A 20,945-nucleotide genomic window follows, 5' to 3' on the forward strand; every position below is an offset into this window, starting at 1 on the left:
GTCGGCCTGGCACGACGCCTGCCCAAGTGCAGTTTGGGCAGAGACTCTGGGATCTCATTTCGTGACCACAGTGCTCCCAAGTGAGCTCCCTCTCAGTAAGTCGCTTCTGTTCTAAATTCTTTCCACTGAGATTGATCGAACTGCTACTAAAACACAAAGGAGAGAGGGGTTCCCATGGACAGAGTGGCCTGGGTAGGCTGCTGTGGCCTCCAGCACCATCTCCTGGAGCTGGAAGGGGGACCTTGAGCTATGTGGGAAAGGGTAGATGGGACAGTGCAAAGAATTCCTGAGAGAGGCGAAGACCTGGTGAGCTGAGGCGCTAAGCTGAGTGGATCTCGAGGGCTGAGTCTGTACTCTCAACTCGAAGTACATGCAGGTGTGTTCAGTAACAGTCGCTCAGCCACAAGTGAAGAATGGCCTTTTTGTAGGATTTCAGTTACAAAATACAGTCTGTACTCTGATAGGCCGTTTATGATGCTTGATAAAATGATGCCAGATTTTACTCTGGCCAAGTGCCTCAAGTTAGGCAAAATGAGGACACATTAACTGTTGTTGACTTAAGAATGCTGCAGACTCATGAACGTACAGCTTTCTAGCTGGGAAGTGGGGTTTCTTTGCCTTGTGTTCAGAGTATCGGGGTGCTTACGTGCCAAGCTGGGGGGTGGGGACTGTACTAGGGTGCATCAGCCTGGCTGGGGTTAACTGGAGGTAGATGTCTGTCAGTCCCAGTTGCTAGTAGCTGTGTTGCACCGTGTCTGGCGTTCCCATCAGCGTTAGCTGACTCCAGGTTTCTTTCTGCATCAAGGCCTCCATCAAGTGTGTTTAATTGTCGGGTCACTGCCACATCCTCAGGATCCAACCGTGAAAAACCGCAGTGCAATCCCAGGGTGCTTTTCTCTCTTTTACATACTCCTATCAGTTCAACTTTTTTGTTTTAAAAGTAATGCCAATTCTACGTTGACAGGTTTAGCAAGTACATTTTTATTTTTATTTTGTTCATATAAACTTCAAAAGTAATACACACTTGTTGCAAAATCCAGACAGTAATAGGAATGTGAAAGAAATGCAGTGTCCTCATGTCCACAATACCTCTGTGATGTCACATGGATGACCGGCCAGTATGTGTGTGCCTTCCCCAGCTTTTTCTCCACAGACACACGAGCCACACACTTCGGTCAGTATGAGAGAAGAGCTCTGATTCACACGGGGTCCAGAGGCCATCTGTGCCACCGTGAGTGGTTCACAGGGTGTCCAGAGACTGTGAGCACCATGAGTGGTTTACACGGGGTCCAGAGGTCATGTGTGCCCTTGTGTTTGGTTCACAGGGTGTCCACAGGCCTTGAGCACTGTGAGGGGTTCACACAGGGCTCAAGCACTGTGTGGGGTTCACAGCACATGGTGAGTGTGGGTCATCTCTGTCCTATGGCATTAGCACATTCTCTTCGGTCATTTTCAAGTTCATTGCTGCTGCTCCCCCCTTTACCAGCATTCAAGGACTTTGCAGCCTGTGAAGTTGTGAAAACTAAGTGTGGCAAAGTTGGTCAAAGCACTTGGTAGAAAACATAAAGCAGTGAGTTCTGATCACAGTAATTACTAATAATTGATTATGAATGACTAATTTTTGTCATTACTAAAGACAGGTTCATCTGCTTATTTGAATTGTTTCAGTAGGTTTCACATGTCTTCAAAACACCTGATTTTACCTACTGTTCTTGTTCATTTTTGATGTAGTATACCTGACCTTTGCTCACCAGATAATTTTAAAGTTCTCATTAGACTAATTATATATGTGTCGTCAATAATTTCTTCCCTGTCTTGACCATGTCTGATTGGTGAGAACGAAGCTACGAATTCCATGCAGTTAATGTGTTTTACAGTGTAAGATGTCTTCTGGCTTATGTTCTGCCCCTATTGTGATTATTTTATCACCGATTGGTTAGTCATGGCCATAAATTTTAACTCAGCCACAGGTACAAAGTTCTTCTTTGTCAGAAGGACCCCACATTACTCTTGAAGACTTGTGTTCAAATTCGATCACATCTTTCCATATATCACCCAAGGAGCTGACATGGTGACCTTGCATGAAAGAATGGTACCATTCAACCAAGCCTCAGCTTGAATTCTGACCATGGGCCGACAGACAGAGGGCGGCCGACTGGCCTGGCATCCCTGGATGATGCTGTCCAGGATCTGGAGTGAAATCCCACCCGAGCACCGAGCTTGGGACTGCGTGTCTAGCACTGCCACCTGTGCTTTCCCAGCACCGAGTGCTTTTCAGAGTGCCTTTATCTACAGCATTTGATCTCTCCACTCTGCTGCTGGCTCCATCTCTCAAAGGCCTATTCTACCCAGTAGAATAGTCACTTTGAAAACCTGGAGATCATTTCCAGGTGTTTTAGATTGGCTACATTTTGAATGATGAGACTGTAAGCTTGCTTTCCTCTAAAAGAGAACTTTAGGAGTTGTGTTAGAAGTTAGCAGCCTGAAGACTTCCGGGTGGTGGTGGTCCTCCTCTTCGGTTCTCTAACAACTGTGTGGGGCAGTGTGGATGCAGCCAAGGAGATGACGGGCAGACATTCATCTTAAATAATCTCCACAACAGAAAATGCTTCTTTTTTAAAATCGTAGTAAGAAAAAGATCATAGTAACTAATTAATTAATGTAAACTAGATTGAAAACGTCAAGGAAAATCAGAGTAAGATAAACGTGTGCAGCAAATGTCTTGGGGACTCCATTGAGTAAAATTCTCTGTTGTTTTGTCTTATGCAAAGGATTGAACTCAGGGCTTTGCTTATGCTGAGCACATACTCCACACGTGGATGACCCCTATCCATTCTGTAAAGGTTTCACAGACATAAAAGTTACACGTATATCTGTATGTGTATGTAACGCTAACATATGTATGTATATATACGTGATCAATATACCTGACATCAGTGTCATTGCTTACAGTAAAGAGAACGACTTTTTGTCATTTCTGGGAATTGAACTCAGAGCCTGTGCTTGCCTAGTAAGCCATGCTCCCAGTCTTTTTTGCTTTTAATTGTTTTTCAAATACGGTCTTGTGTTTTTGTGGGTTTTTTTTTTTTTTTTTGACCTGTCTGGCCTCAGACCATGGTCCTCCCACCTCCACCTCCCAAATGGCTGGAATTATATGTCACCAAAAAGGTAGAACTCCCTGTTCTGGTTCTCTTTGCCAACCCTCTCTTGTATCATACCAATGACTGTGTCTCTGAGATGACAAATGTACAACAAATCTAAAATCTTGGCCTTTTTTAGTGGGAGAAACTAAAGGTTTGAGCAGACACAACTCTGCAGCCCTTCCAAGCAAACACAGACGTTCCTCCCTCTGAGAAGCAGAGGATCAATGGAAAGAGCATTTCAAAAGAAGGTAGACCTGTGTTAGACAGACTTCTTTTCTTGAATAAGAGAAAGCTTAGGAAAATCACTTCCTATTCACAGGATATTGCATGAATTAACATCAGAATGGGTGGTCAAGACAGACAAAAGTACTGAGGACAGAAAGCATCAGTCTGCAGAGAGCACTGCCTCTGCTGGTACCTGGGTAAGGTGCACACTAGGCAGTGTTTGAGTAGTCACTCACAAATGGGTCCAGGAGGCACCATGTTCAAGACAGGTGGGGGCCTCGGTTCAGAACCCAGGGGATGATGAGCGGTACTCATCTGGAAAGCAGCCTACCGTCGTTCTCCACTGGCAGAGGTTGCAGGAGGTGTGCTCACAGACTACCTGATGGCCACCTGAATTGTGGGGAGTTCAGTCAGCAGAGGGTGATGGTCCCATAAAATTATAATGGAAGTGAAGCGGTCCGAGTGTCCATTGGTCCCTTGCTGACACATCATGTCCTGTCACTGCCACGCTGTGGCCACATAGTTGGGGGGACTGCAGAATGCTGGTGTCAGGTCACTGTTGCTGACCTGCCTGTTTATAGCACCAGGTTTGCATCACAAATTCAGTGTAGACTCCTACTTGTTTACAAACCTTTGCTGTAGAAAAGCGTGCCGGATTATACCCGTGGCACACAGGTGACATTAGTGACCTGTGCCATCTCCTTGGGGTAAGTGCATTTGATGGTGTTTTTGGTGACAAAACCCCCAAAGTTGCATTTCTCAGAATGGACCTGATGTTGAGTGGCCGCAGCTGCCCAGCCTCGGGAGGTGGCTGTTCTCTTTGAAGAGCGAAACCTACCTTGGGAGCTGCCACCTCCAGCTCGTTGGCACAGGACGCACCAGCCCTCCGGGACAGCTCGCCAGAGCCAACTGGGAAATGGTCTCAGGTTTGGCCATGATTGAAAGACTAAATTATGCAAATTTTAATTCAGTAAGTTATACTGAGAACAAAGGTTATCAGAACCTAAACTGGATCACGAAATAAATGGCAGATGTTTCTGGCAATAGCAAAACCCAGTGAAATCAGAGTGACCTCTGTACGAGAGCGAGGTCACTAGGCACCTTTATGCCTGAGTGGCGGGGGAGGCATGTCATGGTGTGGTCACGTTGGGGTCCCAGAGAGCCAGACAGAACTGTCCTGGAGCTGCCAGCGGTCTTCCTCGGTGGCTTTGACTTCACATGCTGCGTTTTATGGAAACTATTTAAAGGTGGGAAAGAGGATTTAGAGGAGGGGATTTAAAACTTAAAAAGAAAGGATTCTGCATATAAAGCCTGTAGATGGATCTGTGTTTCCCAAACTCCGAGTATGAAAATATAGTCTTTGCTTTTACTATGTACTCCCCCACAAAAGAGGGAAAAATTAAGATACGGTATTAATTTACAAAGCAAAAAAGTAAGATTTAAACAAAATGCACTGTAATTTTGTGAGAAAGTGACCAGTACCACGGGGATGGGCACAAGACCAGCTCTAGCCACCCTTGACAGGTGAGCCCTCCACTACTGAGCTGCACTGCTCCCACAGAACTTGTGAACTTCAGAGATGACCTGACATTATTCTGGGCAGACTTCCCAGTGCTTTGCACCTTTTAGGGAATCCTGTGCTTGGTTTTGTTCTAATCTTGGCTTCGATAACTCCCTAAGAAACTTAACCAGCTGCTAACAGACCCTTGTCAGAAACAGAACACAGGGCCTGTTGTGAGCCCAGTGATAATGTTCCAGATGGCTTCACATTCAGTGCCTCCACACTGCAGAGCACCCTTTGCCAGGCCGTCCCAGAATCCTGTTCTTACCACTTCTTCAGATTCAGGGAGGGCGGTGCAAGTCATCACCAGACCTGCTCTCCTCAGCTGGCCTCTGCTGCTCTGTGCACTGTGACTACTAGTAATGAAAGGTACCTGGAGTGGTGGTGTGACACCACCTTCTAAGGAGGCAAGTGTCCCCAAAACGAGGAGGTTAGCTTTCCAAAGAAGTGAATGAGAGACAGCTGCCTGCTTTAAAAAAACAAAAACTTTCTTCACTGCCAGGTTTATTTTTGCCATGTGCTTGAAGAATTAGCAGATGTGCTCTGGAAGACAGAGTGCGCCATTTGAGCTGCTAGAGGACAGATTATTATGAAATGATTACGGACATTTCTTTTCACCCCACGTTTGAGAAAGTAGTACTTTTTGCTCCTTAGCGTATAGCCAAAGGGCCTGGGGACTACAGCTTTCTGTACTAGTCCTTGGTTGGCTGTTCTTTGTCCCTCCTGTATGTCCTTGGGCAGTCATGGCCATCACCTCTGAGTTCCTTCCCTGCTTGCTGAGCCTTTTCACCTGCAGGCCTCCTTATTCTCCTGCCCAGTGCCCTCTCACAACGCCCCGTGCCACAGCAGCTCTGACCTTGATCTGAAGTTGGAGTCATTTTTCCTCCCAGTTGTTTGTCTGTTTGCTGTTGCCTTCACCGCTCTGGCGCTTGAACCTGACTTTATACACATTTTGGTTCCATGTCCTTTCTACCTATAAGATATGATGTACGAGCAGCCTACCATCCTCTCTGCCACTCTCGTGGTTTCTAGTAGAGCAACCCTGCAGACCACTGTAGAGACCCACTACTGTGCTTCACAAAAGAAAACCCAAGCTGCTTGAACAGCTTGCTCACAGGTATCTACCGAGAAAGGGGCCTGGGGTGCAACTGATTTTTTTTTAACCTAAGTATAATACTTTGTTGCATTATACTTATACACATGTACAGCACGTGGGAATTAGGAATTTTTGGAAGGGCTTTATGAAAGCAGAAGTGTCAGGGACAATGTAATAGCTGGTTTTCAAGTATTTAAAGGCTAGCTGTATTCCAGTGGTGGTATAACAAGGGAAGTGACTGCAGTATAACAGAGTTCTTCCAGGAGGAGCCTGGGGCAGTGACGATGCATACGTGAGTCCACTTGTAGATAAGGCTCCTGTGCCTGTCTTACGTTGGGGACATGGTGAAGGGAACTCCACCTGCAGGCAGGTAGAAGGTGAGCACCTTTCGCTTCCAGAGCTCCGTGTCTCTATGCTTAAGTGCTTTTGCTGTCCTCACCGGGGTCGTAAATCCCCCCCTGTGTCAGGCAGCTCTTGCTTCTTTAATTTTTAACCATGACATGTTCAAGTGTAATTACAGTTAAAGTTCACCTTAGGTGATCATTGGATGCTTTAAAAACTATTTTCCTGGACTTGTATGTGGACTGCAGAAATACTCATTGCTTACATATGATTGGTCACTCAGTGGTCACTCAGTCACAGTTAATGATCAGAACTGTGGATCAGTTCTCTAATACGCTGTGCCACACGTGAGTGGAGGGGACTCACTCTAGATTCATAAGACCCCGTAAGCTTAAGGCTGAAGGAATGTGGGGTTCTATTTTGTCCATTCCACATACTTTAGGAAGAAGCTCCTTACAAGAATCTAGCTGATACTTTTGATAGTTGGCCAATTAAAAAAAGTTTACCCATATACCTTTATGTCTTCTTGCCATGTAGACTAGGCTCTATTAAGTAAGTATGTGTCTTTATGTTAAAGGAGTAGTGTTCTCATTGTTAATGTTTTAGTCCACCTTGCTTTTTTAATAAAGCCACAATGTATCTTAGAACATTGCATTGCTGTGTTTCACAATTATCACAGTCAGTTTTGCCGGATCCTTCCTCACAGTGGAATGAATTTTATGGCCATGACAGTCCTTTTAAACCATCCCCTTTCCTGGTGTACAGTCTGCTATCATAGCCACTGTTTCCCTGTTTCAGATAGCATTGCAGTTTCTGCCATTGCATTGTGTTGTGGCGATATTTTTTCTTTTTAATGACCATATGTGCCCCATTTTAGTCCACGTTAAACACAGATCGGAGTCAGGAAGACCTACAGATGCCAAGGGCAGCTGTTCTGGCAACTGAGAGGCTGAAGGCCACAGTGAGGAGGAGTGGGGCTGGGGAGTGCTGATTGTGTGAAGGAGGCCACGCAGCCAACTTCGAAAGCAGACTATCTCAGAGCACAGCCAGTCGCCCTGCCCAATGGTCTTTGCCCTCATTTGTCCCTCAGGGTTCCAGTTGATGTTAATTTTAAACCAGTCCCACCTGTGTGGAAGTGTTCGTAGACGGGGCACCCAAAGCTCTCTGCCCTTGTCTAAAGATTCTGTGCTGAACTCTGGGGTCTTTAGGAATTGTTGCCTCATCCCCCATCCTGCACCATGTCCACATGGCTCTTTGGGAGTGCTCTGTGAGAGACACAGTGGCCCATGCCTCTGTACCCCCTTCCTCCCTCTGTTACTGCATTGGGCAGTCATCACATTCCTTCATTGGAACAAAGGCATGCCAGCAGGGTTTTGGTGATTGTGCAGGGAGTAGAAATGTTACAACCACTTCTTGGCGCTAGAAGATGTGACCTTCCTATCTGGGGGACGCTGAGGAAACCTAGTGGTGGCCGTCCTGGACCTGGGCTCTCACCAGCACCTGCAGGGGCTTTGCATCCAGAATCTGCCCTTGCTGCTCACCTCAGCAGCAAATGAGCTGGGGACCTGCTGCAATTTATGTTCTGTGTTTAACTCAGGGACGATGGTGTTTTACAAGTAAACTGTGCTTGCAAAGCTGTAAAGAAATCCCTTAACTAAAACAGAAACTGTCTGTGAGGTGATTTTGGTTATCTGATAGGATTTGGGGTCTGGATACCTGGCTGTGCCGCTTCCTGCTGTCTTGAGTATCACCTCTCATCCAGATCCCCCAGGCCAGTTTCCTAACACAGGTAAGTAACACGAGTAGTTTGTACTAAGGGTGGCTTCATGTGGACTGAGTCATCCTGGAGCTCAGAGGAACTGCCTGTCAGAAGTGGAATGGGCCCTGGAATGTGGTCGTGGTGCTAAGGAAGAGGAAGTCACACAGGACAGGTGATGTAGCACACGAGGATGGTCTCAGAGGGGTGGAATGGGGTGTTACTAGTGACCCAGTTTGCCTTCTGGCCCAGTCCTATTGTCCCTACGTCAGAGCCCTTGGGAAGGCACGAGGAAAACTGGGAAAGCTGATCTCTGGGTCATTGGGTCTCTGCGGCCTTGGGCCCTCAGTGAATAAAGCACAGAAGAGGCTTTCCACCACCTCCAGACCCTGCAGGGTCTGGGGACCCGACAGCACTCAAAGCATCTGAGGATCTGTGGCAGTTGAGAACTCATGGGCCCTGTGGAGCATCCCAGGATCCCATCAGAGCAGGCCCTGCGTCCTGTGGTGGGGTCAAGAGAGCCATGGGATCTGGTGTTAATCCAGCAGCAGGAAGAGAGGGGACGGGCCAGTTGGCCTTGAGAAAGAAGCCTTCCTGGGAAGGCTTCTTTGCACGTGCCCCGTCAGCATTTGCTTGGGAGTCCAGTGGATTCCCTACTTGACGGTGGACAGGGTTTCTGATAAACCTGAAGTGTGCTGTTTGAAAGGACACATCAGTGCCCGGTGAGGAGACCGCCATCTCCTGATGTCCATCTGCTTAGGAGCCTCTTGCTCTAAGTCAATTAGAAATGACAGTCTTAACGTCGCGGTATTTTGGGGGTTCTTTGTCCAGAGACTCACATACACATGAGACCATTTGTGTGATGTATGGACATTTTCAGTTGGTAATGACTTCCATGTTATCATGCTGACGTCATCGTACGGCACGTTTTCTCTGGTTCCCTTAGAGCCACGGGAACGTCTTCCATGATGTGAGCTGAGACCTCTTTACTCTAGTGGTAGACAGTAGCTGTGGGAGGAGACACTCGACCTTTGGTAATATGTTGAATTTTTTATATACAAACACTGCAGGAGAGAAGCATGTGGTGTGTGCTGAGGATTGACATTTCTAAAAAGCAAAGTGACCAAAACTAAAGGATAGTTTTCCAAACTTTTTTGAGCATGTCCAGTGGGCTTTTCAAAGGACATGCTATGAACCCATGTCAAAACCAGAGTGTGCTCTATGGTCATACCACCCAGAACACGCCCGATCTCGTCAGAGGGTGGGCAGGCGCAGCCCGGAGGGGGTGCCCCAGTTCCTCAAATACGGAGGTGATCTGGTTGAGAATCACTGACTCCTGAGTAAGGACTTAGTGATAAAGACATGTCTTTTTAGTCACCTGGGGGTGTGGAGGAAAGGCACAAGGAGACACTAGGCGCTCTCTTCTCTCCTCCTCCTCCTCCCCTCTCTCTCCCACTCCTTCTTTATTAGTGGCATCTCTAAAAGACTCAGAAGCACTTAAAATATCCACGTAATTTTTGTCAGATAACTTTTAACTAAATTTTCTTGGTTCCTAATATGCAAATAGAGAAGTGGGCAAGTCATAAATGCCTGATGAATTTTCATAAACTGAATGTACACAGGTGGAGTTAGTGTCCAGATCCAGGAGCGGAGCTGTGTGGTGTCTGGAAGCTGCTGCTTTCCAGCCACTGCATCCTGCATCCCTCACCCTGCAGCAGAGCTCTGCTAGCTTCCAGCATCCTGTGGTGAATTTCCCCAGTTCAGCTTCACGAGAACTGAGTCATGTCGGATGTCCCCGTGCTGGGCATGATGGGACGCTTAAGGAGTGTCCAGTGTTGGCTGTTAAGAACATGGCTGACTTGGGTATTCTCACACATGCCGGTGGGTGAGTTGTGTACACTTGCTTCTGTTGTGGAGAAATCACTGGGGGTGGAGCTGGCATTTGCCCCACCGTTCTCACCGGATGGCTGAGCAGCCTTATGGCCCTGTGTCTGCCGGTTTGTCTGTTTCCATTTTCATTTGATCTCATGTTTGGGCACTATCCCCGGGGTTCCCTGGTAACGTGTAAAGATAGCTCCTTTTCACTTACTTATACACCACTGATTTCCACTTATTTGTGAAAAGCTGTAAAATCTTCACTCCATTTTAGTTCTCTGCCTTTTTTGTATTGAGTTGTAGGCATTCTTTATATGTTATGGAAGTTCCTGATTCGTTGTATTTATTGTAAATATTTTCTCCAACTCTGAGTTGACTTTTCTCTCCAGTGATATCTTGGAAAAAGCAGTTCTTAATGAAGTCTAAGATTTTTCAGGTTTTTGTTTTTTTGGTTAGTGCTGTACTGTATGGCCTAGTTAAGCAGTCTTTGCTTCCTGCCAGGTCAGAGGCATTCTTCCTTACGCTGCGAGCTTTCTTGCTTTGCTTCTCAGCTTTAGGTCCGAGTCCTCTACTGCTGGTTGTTGTAGAAAGTGTGAGGTGGGGGGACACTGATGCCTGTCCCTGCAGGTGTCCTATTGGCCGGGAGCCTTTGTCACACCCCACCTGCTGCAGGCTACCTTTACCAAGGATCAGTGTGTGTAGTTTGTTTGTTTCATTCCATTCTTGGGCAACTCCCTAAAAATATTCAAAAGTTCTTGTAGCTTGTGTCTAGTAACGATTCACGGTTTAAAAAAACAGTTTTATTTTTTAAAGTGTCACTTGGTACTAAGCGCTATTTCTGTTTCAATTTTAGTTATTTTCTTTTATTTTTATACTATTTACATAGAATTTTTCTATTCCATTTTGTCTGTTTGGAAGTTGTCTTCAGAATTCAATTTGTCTGCCCCTTCTCAGACGCAGGGCAGAGCCTCCAAGTCTCAAGTCTCCTCAGCAAGACTGTGACTGAAGGGTCCTGAGCCACAGCTGTGCGGGAGTGGGCAGTTGTGGGGTCCTGCCACACAGGAGGATGACTACAGATGCCATATGTAGGGTACATTCCAAAAAAGCACAAAGGAATTGTGAAAGTTTTTACATAAAAAATGATAAACGTTAGAGGAAAAGCTGTGTTTAACCTGATGTAAATGTCACACAACATGTACATGTATCAGATGTCACGTGGTACAATTTTACGCTTTTATAAGTTAAAAAGTAAATTTCTTAAAATGCCATAGAAGCACAAAAGAAAGCACAGGCAACTAAGAAGTAGACTCTTTCTTTGTCATCCTACCCCCGACCATGGCCCTCAGCACAGACCTGTAGACAGAGGTCATCAGACCCTTGGTGAAACCCATGTAGAGCACAGAATGAGGGGAATTGCTCCTTCCGCACCTGAGAGCTTGTCCTCAGTGGGCCTGGGTGTTGGCTGTGTGCCCTACATGAGCCCATGGTTCCTGAACTGACTGAGAAGAGCAGTCTGTACAGCAGAACAGTGGCGCCAGGTGGTGCCGGCCACACCCGATGCCTGGGCCTGTGACTGGATCTGGAGATCAGGTCTATCCTTCACTGTGGCCCTTGTCTACAGCCTGGGGACCTGGGCTAACCTAAGAAGCAGGCCAGCTTCTGGCAGATAGAAACCCAAAACTCCCTCTGGGGACCTCAGACTGGGAAAGTCCAGTCTGGCTCTAGGGGGGCCATGGTTCCAGTTTCTGGATCTGAACTGATTGATGCTAATGGAACCTGTTTACAGCTTAACCCCAGGGCTTGCTGTCTGTGCTAATTCAAGTAACTGACAGAAAGGCTGTTTTCAAAAAATTATCATAAAACTAGCATGTTTGCTGAGACCATTTGCTTAGAGGCAGAAGAAATGAAATGAAACCCTGCTGCAGGCCCACTGTCCAAAAAGGGTCACTGTTCCCATTTAAGCTCTTTTGCTGTCTCTCTGTAAATGTTTTCTTATACATTTTAAAGGGTATACATCTTAAAAGATAAAAGATACACTTCTTAGTGAGCATAGTGCAAACTGATTGTTACATGGCACAGAGACATGAAAAAGGTGAGCTTCAGCTGTGATCCTGGCATGCAGCCACCACCAACATCTCAAAATTTGAAACATTTCAGACAGCGAATAATACAACAAACACCCATGTACCTGCCACCTAGGCTTAACTAATTTTAATATTTTTCCATAATTGTATCAACTTTCATTACTAGGTGACAGGTCCCTAACTTAAGCCCCTTGCTACCTCAGTCCTTTACACCGCTGGACTCACCTTCCCCACAGTCATTGTGTTCTTAAGTTGATGTATAGGCCAGTGTGGTGACTCTTGCTTGTAATCCCAGCTACTTGGGAGGCAGAAATCAGGAGGACCTCGGTTTGAGGCCAGACCAGTTCACAAAAACTCCATCTCAACAAATGGCTGGGCACAGTGGTGCACATCTGTCATCCCAGCTATTTGGGGAAGCACAAAGAGGAGCGACGTGGTCCAGGCCATCCCAGGCATAAAGTGAGACTCTGTCTCATCCAAAGCAGAAAGGGCTGGTGGAGGGAGCACCTGCCTAGCAAGTGAGAGGGCCTGAGTTCAAACCCCAGTGCTGCCAAAAAAAAAACCTTACAGCATGTTTTCCCCTTGGGATGCTTTACAACTCATTTGCAACTTTATTTGCATCAGCAGTGGGTGTCTGCAAGCAGCACATATATTTAATTTTTAGCTTGTGTGACGGTACCATGTCGGTGACCTTGTGTAACATGTTCTCCTGCTGTCTCATGTTTCCAGGGTTTTTTTTGCTGCGTTGCTTCCATGATACATATTTTGATCACTTGCTTATCTGGTGACTCTTCAGGTTACTTTCAGCCTTTTGCCGCCATGAACACTGCTGAATGCATTCCATGTGCACACAAACGACTTCCACTAACAATGATTCTCATCCCTGCCAGACCCCTACCTTGTTTTGATAACAAACCTAACACCACTTTTCATTTCTTCCCAGGGGTGAAATGCAGCCTGGATATTTCAGACACATGAGTAATACTTTATAATATAAAGAATAAATTAAAGGGGAGTAGTTTGCATTAAAATGAGGTGCATTTCCATGCAGAGCACTCAGCATGACCAACCCAGAAGACACAGTTGGTGCGGCTACTTGCATGGCCACATTTGCGTGACAGTCACAGGTGTGCTTTGTTACAGGTGTGTGGTATCAACGTCTCAGGTACCTGGAGTGACTTTTAACAAAATCCACTCCTACTTTATTTGCGTAGCCGTTCCATTCCTGAAAAGTTAGTGGCCATTAAACCACAGTAATACTATGTTATTAAAGTGAATCAGACTTTAGCTCACATGATTAGCAGGTTTGTCCAGCAGGATCCTCAGAAGCTGCCCAAAGGGGTAGTTGTTTGTATGGGGCATTTCCACACCATGGAAGGTCCTGGCCCTGCCTGCTAGATGCTAGTAGCTGCTTCCCCCCAACCCGCACATGCACACCCAGAGGTGCCCTGCCAGTCACTGCTCACCTGGGGACAGGTTGTGTGCGCACAGTCTCAACTGTGCCGTTCTCAGCACCGCTCTGGATTGCGCAGCTGGAAGTCAGACGTGTGATTGCAGGGTCGGCTTCGTGTGTCGGTTTCGTCCTGTGTGCCTGTAACAGGTTTTGCTCCCATCTGCAGAAGACCTGTCTTTTCCCACAGGCTTGCCAGCATGGCGTTCAATTTTTGGCTGCTCAGGGCTTCCTTTTCTTTTCATGGAACTGCTCATATTTGTTACCTGTACTCCCGTGGGGTCATCCATCTTTTCTCATTGATTTAGACCAGTCCTTTGCTTGAACTTAACCTCAGGGGGAGAGGCTTTAGCAAAGGCATGCAAGTTATTAGGTCGTAATAGTTACAATGTGTGCCTAAAGAGATGGGAAAAAGACCAAAATGAAAACAGTAGACATATTAGGCACAACTCCTTTTCTAGCTTATACATGGTGGCATTAGTTTTAAGGTAAAAAGGTTGTTCCAAGGTGTGTTTTGTATAACACGAAGGTGTGTGCTTAATATTTTATAGCATATCAAGGAATCCTTAAAGTGAATTTGAAGTTATTTTATTGTGATTTACCCAGATAACCTTAACACGGTCCCTTGGGTTTTAAATTGTATTTCAGAAGGAGTTATGGTGGACATGCAGGGAGTGAAGGTTTTACTCCCTTTTCCCTAAGTTCTTAATCATCAGCAGGAATACTGTGGCGTTGCTTGTTTTCTTTTCTGCTCCAACACAAGTAGGCACCCTCAGGCTCTCACGCCACCATCAGCCAGGACCCTGGAGTGGGGTGCCTAGGATTCTGTTCTGTTTTTGTTTTGGTGGTACTGGCGTTTGAACTCAGACCTTGTGCTTGCTAGGCAGGTGCTCTGCCACTTGAGCCACACCTCCGGCTCTTTTTGCTTTTAGTTATTTTTCAGTTAGAGTCTTGAATGTTATGCCAGGATCACAGCCTTGAACTGTGATCCTCCCTGCTGTTGTCTGGGCTGGCCTGGAACCATGATTCTCCCAATATCCACTTCCTGAGTATCTGGGATTACAGGCATGAGCCACCGTACCCAGCCCTGGGGTTCTCTTTAAAACTGGGTGGTAGGGAGGGTAGCTCGGGGTCAGACACTCCATAGCAACACCACTTTGTGGGTCTCTAAATTCCCTTTATCTGTGTGCAACTACATTTGGCAGAGATCATTTCAGTAGACACTCATCTTTATCAAATCAGTGTAAAATGAACTATGAATTATGATTAGAAATCATCATTCTCAGACATATGTATCTTTCTGCGGTCAGAGTAGGTGCACTTTAACCAACTCGATATGACAAAATCTAGCAGACTCTCTGTTTCTGACTGCAATCAGATGGTGTCCAGGTTTGCAGCAAGCATGACACAGGTCATTCCCTGTCACATCGTGGAAGCGCTTGGCTCTGTGACATATGTGTAGGCTCATTCTGTGATTTTATGACATACAGGACTTGCATCCATTCCTGACCCTGTGGATCTTTCTCCCCTGCAGGAATAGGAGGCCTTCAGGACTTGGTGCTGAAGTCTGCCACACTGTGCAGCCTGCCGTCCTGCTCACCGTTTGTGCCGCTCAACTTTGAAGCCACCCCGATTGTGAGAGTCGCTATTGAGCCAAAACACCCAAGTAAGAGGCTCCTTACGCGCTTCAGTGCATGCGTGCAGCATGGTGTCTTGTGTGCTTTCAGCAGTGCTCACGTGTACAACAGAAGCCCCTAAACTCCATCTTAGGTACACAGTGGGATTAGGCACCTTTCCGTCCAGGAAGACTGTGTTTCCTCTGGATGACAAAGACAGGGTAGCCTCACATCCTTCATCCTCTATGCTCACACAGGGTTGCAGCTCAGCAAAGCTTGTGCTCCTTGACTGCCCCGAGTTAGAATCTTACCCCAAGCTCATGAGTTCAAAACCCATCGTCTGCCTCTCTGTTCTTGGCCTGCTAGACTCAAGCATTTCATTCTGTGTAGAAACCACTTTCTGCCCCTGTCCTGCTGGCTCTGTGGCACTCACCATGCCTGAGCATGTAACATTGAACCCTTAGTCTTGGCTTTTAATCATTTGCCTGGCTAATTCTTACCCAGTCATTCATTTCTCTCCCCATGGCCAGCAATGACCCCTGTCCCTGTGATTCTGCTGTGTAGTCACATTCTCATGCCTGGCAGCGGTTAGTGAAGAAGCTCCAGGCCTGAAATTTTGGGAGCAAAATAACAGATGTGGGAAAGGATCGCTTTCTGCAGAAGTGTACTATGGCCTTATGGCATCTATACCTCATGTCCTTCCTCTCCCTAGATCTTGTCTCTCCTTCAAGTTCTAAGTCATGTCCTTAGCCACTGAGGTCCTGCAGCCCTGCAACAGATGCTTGGATAACCACGACTGGGACCCTGTGCCCTGGGCCTCAGGGAATTCTTCCTGGGCTGTCACTGTGACTGTGCTGACATTGCCTGACTGCCCTGTGGGTTCGCCTGTGCTGGGGGAGCCTCTGTCCCCTCTGTGGGTTGTCCTGCTCCTGACCCCCATGGTTTTGCTCTTTTGCCCTGCTTGCTGGGCTGGCTCTGGTCAGTGTCCCACCCTAAGAAACCAGGGCAGTGCAGAAGACCGAGTTCCACTGAAGCTGTGGCGGGGGGTCTGCTTTGTTCTTGAATGTTTCTAACACTTGTTTATCTTTATTTTTGCTTGTTTTTCTCTATTTCATTTGCATGTCTGTTTTAAAATAGGAACTAACAAATATTTAATAATTTAAGCAACAATATTTTATGAGAAACTTACCGTTTTTGAAGGGTTATTTGGTGGCTGTGTGCTACTTCGTGCTCTGCTATCAAGGCCAAGTAAAAGCCAACCCTGAAGGACCCGCTGAGTCCCTGCCTGGCTTCCCGTCCTGGGGCAGATGCCGGTGGGATTAATTTTCCTTCCTCTGTCCATGCATAGGGCAGTCTGACGAGAGTGATTTAGGGTTCTCCATCTAGAGGCCACAGTGCATTTCCCCATGTGTCCTTCATTAAATTTTCTGAGGGGGACGAGGAGAAGTTGATCCCCTTGTTAGTAAGTGGTGGAGTCAGGATTTGAACCTCTGCCTCAGACATGATTCTGAACAACCCTAAAACGTCACCCTTCGGAGGAATTCAAGATGCCCATTTAATTGAGGCCAGAGTCACTGGTTTCCAGACGCGTGAATTTTTGTACTAATATTTCATGTCCGTTATGAAACACCAAAAATAGAAATTTCTTAAAGTTAGGTTAAAATGAAATAGCTGTGATTCAATTGTTTTTTGTGCAGACACATACTGTAGACGTGTCATGTGCGTGTGATTGTGGTTTATAGCTGTGTTAGTTTTCTAATGCTGCATAGCACGTTACTCCAAGGGTCAGTGCTTGAACAACACTGGTGACGGATTCCTCGCAGTTCCTTCAGTCAGGAACTTGGGAGGGTACAACCTGGAGCCCCTGGAGCAGTTGTGGTCATACTTCACAATGGACTGGAGGTCTGACCACACTTCCAGGTGGTTCACTTGAGGGCCCCAGGTTCCCTCACCAGGGCTCCCCACATGCTGCTTCAGGACCCAAAGGTGCAGTGTGGGACTGACCAGCTTCAAGCAGGAGTCACTTTGTCGTCACTTCTACAACACTGGGGAAAGCTGGCCCTGATTTTCTGTCCAGGGCACTGCACAGGAGTGACTGTCAGGATACCAGGGTGACCCTGGTGCCATCTTGAATGCTGGCTACTCTAATACTGCTTCCTGATTTTTTGCTGTCTCTCCTCAACTGCGATAGAACTATTCAGAGGTCTGCTTCCTGGTTCCACTTACTATAACACCTGAATTTAGTGTTATCTTCGCTGGGAAAGGCACCTTGGGAAGTGTAACTCCAAGTTGCACCATCCTTTACTAAGTCACAGTAGCCATTTTAGAGCACACTCCCAGCTGACGAAACACAGACAAAGTCATGTTTCTTTGGATGACTTAGGAGATGTTGATTGTTATGTCTTTAATCAACTATGCACTTGGAGGACTTTTAAAACAGGGATAGGAAAACCTTCTGATTGTAAAAGTTTACACATAAAGTGCGTGATGCTTGGGGCACAGAATGACAGTGGACTATCAATGGAAACATCTCCAAGTATTTAATTTCAAAGTATTGTCTTCTCTTCTGTTAAGCTGTCACCTTCACCGTGAACAGAAAGATTTAAGTCTGCAGAGAGAGAGTAAGAGAGAGGTGCATAGGTTCTTACTTTGTAGTTTGGCTGGTGGAGCTGAAAAAGCTTTGCCTTGTTCAGTTGCACTTGTTTCATTAGTATTATCAGTGGTCACTTTGTAGGAGTCCTTTAAGTCAGGTTTCATACTCTGTAAAAGCTAGGTTAGTTCACACTAGGTAGTATCTATAAATCTGCTTTATTAGGCAAAGGAAAACTACTGTGCCCTGAAAACGAATAAACATGAATGCTTCTGTCAACCCTGCTTACAGTGAAATCCCACTCCCTGTCTCCCTCAGGAGTCTCTCCATTCCCAGGTGTGGCTTACAACCCTTAACCTATGGAGGTGTTGGTGTTCATCTCTAGCGTGTGGTTTCTGAGGCTGGCTCACCAGGTTCAGAACTAGGTTCTGCACCTCTCTTGCCCTTGACTTTGAGTTCCTTAACTTCTCTACACCTGTTTCCTCACCTGCGAGATGAGAACATTAATCGGATGTGCCTCGTGTTAGTAATGACTTCATGTAGGTAAAGTGCTTGTCTGGCACATGGTCAGCTCTGCAATGTTGTTATCATTAGGGCTTCATTTTAAAGTGAATGGGTACAGAAGTTCTAGTCGTCTCTTCCTGCCCTTGATTCATGAGCTTTTGAAAAGTGTGTTGAGCACCACAGCCTTGCAGAAAGCTCCTGTGGTTTTGTACATTGCTAAGTCTTTTCCTCAAATGTAGAATCAAAACAGTGCTTGTGTAAACATGCCCACAGAGTCAAAGCCTGTGCTTGTGCAGCAGTGAGGGACTTCCTCGGGCCCCCTCAAGTGAAAACTGGCACCTGGGTGTGCAAAAAGGAGGGAAGACAGCAGCCAAACCCGAAGTTTGGGTCCCAAACCCCGACTGTCCTCTCAGCTCCTGTGAGTTGTGGGGGAGACGCAGGTGTGTACCAGGAAGTGCATTTGGAACCACAGGCAGCCGTGGCCCCTGGCGAAGTAGCTGGCCACTGCCATCCGAGCTCCACACCCCATCAGGTGGAAGGAACTGGCCAGTGTAATGTAAATCCCATAACCCACGAGGTGTGCACAGACATTTCCTTTTAGGATGAAGTTCTTGTGACTGTCATCTTAAATGCTTCTTTTGCTCATTTGTTGGCTTATCTGTGCTATGTAAGGAAGTGCTCTGCTTCATGTCTGGGGTGTAAGGTGTGCGTTTGCAGAAGACGAAGGTGAATTCATAAGTGTACTATGCTCTTTTGTAGCTCTGTGGTGGAGGTGAGTTGAGCTTTGCAGCCTCCCTGACGGGCTGTGTCTCATGCTACCTGTCTGTACAAATAAGTCACTAGGGGAAAGCTTTCTTCACATCACTGCATGATTAGGATGGAGGACGGCTCTGTAAGAGTTGCCTTCCTTGTGAGCGTCCCATCTCTGGAGCGCCTTGGTGCTCAGGGTATTGACTCAGTTGGTCTTGTTGCCATAGGTGAGATGCCTCAGCTCGTGAGAGGGATGAAGCTGCTGAACCAGGCCGACCCCTGTGTCCAGATTCTGATCCAGGAGACAGGAGAGCACGTGCTGGTCACTGCAGGGGAAGTCCACCTTCAGCGATGCTTGGATGACCTAAAGGAAAGGTAGATAAAATTCGAGAGGAGATGGAGGAATGACACTGGGTGTTTCCCTGCCTCCCAAGCCATCAAACTGAGGCTATGCTTTCTTTTGGAGAGAAATGAGATGTTGTCAGCTCAGGCACGAGCAGATATGGGATCATTGATCAGTTTTTAATGACTTGGAAGTGACATTCACTCCAACACTGGAATCAGTTTGCATCTGTAGCTTAATCATAAAATGTTTTCGTGTACGTGTGTATTTTAAACATTCACAGACACAGCACATCAAGGCAACAAAACAAACTTACTCTGTAAATACATGTCACGGTTAGAACAGACTTTTCTTGTGGTTGTGGACTCTACATTGTAACCTTCTGGAAATCTTTGTCTCCCTAAGGAGGTCATTTGTAAGTGTCATTAAATGGTATCCCAAGTCTCTTTCTGTAAGTGACAGCTCTCCTCTGTGCCCCACTGATAATGTGTGTTTCTTGCAACAAGAAGGAGGAAAAAGGGCTGAGGAGAGTCATTGATGCCAGAAGGGACCCTCGTGACTGCCCTCGCCCTGCCCACACTCAGATCCGTGCTGCACCTGCAGCACAGCTCTGCCTGCCTGCTGCTCACCACAAGCTTCTGCAGTGCCGTTGCTGGCTCAGCACAGACACTGAGACAGCACTGTGGCTGGAAAGCCTCTGCTCGTGCTTTTTCCCCTTTGCATATTACCAACTTTAACTTCACCAGTCTAGAAGACAAATAAAAGGTATCATTGTTAATATATACTTCTCTGCTTACTAATGAAAAACAGCTGAGACGTGTCCTGGGGACAGCGTCTCGTTATGTAGCCCAGGCTGGCCTTGAATTCACTATGTTGTGAGTTCCTTAACATCCCTCATGCTGGGATCTCAAGCATGCATAAGTGTGCCCAGCCCTTTGTGCTGTAGTTTGTCTTTCAGGTAGGGTGTCGCACTTTTGTCCAGGCCAGCTTCAGACTGTGGTCCTTCCTCTGCCTCCCAGGTAGCTGGGATTGCAGGTGTGCACCACCTCACCACTTCTTTCTTCTGTCTTTGAACTAAGCTATCCCTTCCCCTCCGCCTTTCACTCTCCTAGTGCCAAACCAAAATCCACACAAAATAATCTCACATTTTACAGGCCACTAATTCCTCTTTAACCATCATGTTTTATGATACATAAAATTATATCTCAGGTGCTATTTCCCAGTTAAGCCTAACCTTATGTTGATACTTACATATTTGTATCTTTGTATATTTGTATATTTTCCCTGGAAGTTTTCACTGTTGACACTTTTTAATCTCAGGAAAAAGAAACGGTGCTTTTAAAAAGAGAAACTACTTTTCTAGAAATGTACCCTTAACATGGCATTAAAGTAACTTTAATAAGCATAAATATATTTTCATTCTGAGAACCACCGTACGTAAACCCTTCTAGAAAATATTAACCTGCAAATACCTAAATAGTTTAGAGTTACATTGAATAAGAACAATAAAGTAGTAATAAATCTGCTTTTGAAAAAATGTATACTGCTTTAATAGGATACTATATGTTTGTTTGTTTTTAGTTTTTTTGTTTTTTTGGGTTTGTTTTTGT

General features: G+C 46.2%; 1 protein-coding gene across 3 annotated transcripts in view; it reads left to right on the forward strand.

Annotated features, from left to right (window-relative positions):
* Efl1 (elongation factor like GTPase 1) overlaps nucleotides 1-20,945 on the forward strand; it is a 98,918-nt gene that overhangs the window by 50,156 nt on the left and 27,817 nt on the right. For all 3 annotated transcript variants that reach the window (XM_074061602.1, XM_074061603.1, XM_074061604.1), the window contains 2 exons: nucleotides 15,067-15,198; nucleotides 19,220-19,367. In XM_074061602.1, coding sequence (XP_073917703.1) covers nucleotides 15,067-15,198; nucleotides 19,220-19,367 — 280 coding nt within the window. The remainder of the gene's footprint in view (nucleotides 1-15,066; nucleotides 15,199-19,219; nucleotides 19,368-20,945) is intronic.

The sequence above is a fragment of the Castor canadensis genome, chromosome 19 (assembly GCF_047511655.1).
Source record: "Castor canadensis chromosome 19, mCasCan1.hap1v2, whole genome shotgun sequence".
NCBI classification, from domain to species: Eukaryota; Metazoa; Chordata; class Mammalia; order Rodentia; family Castoridae; genus Castor; species Castor canadensis.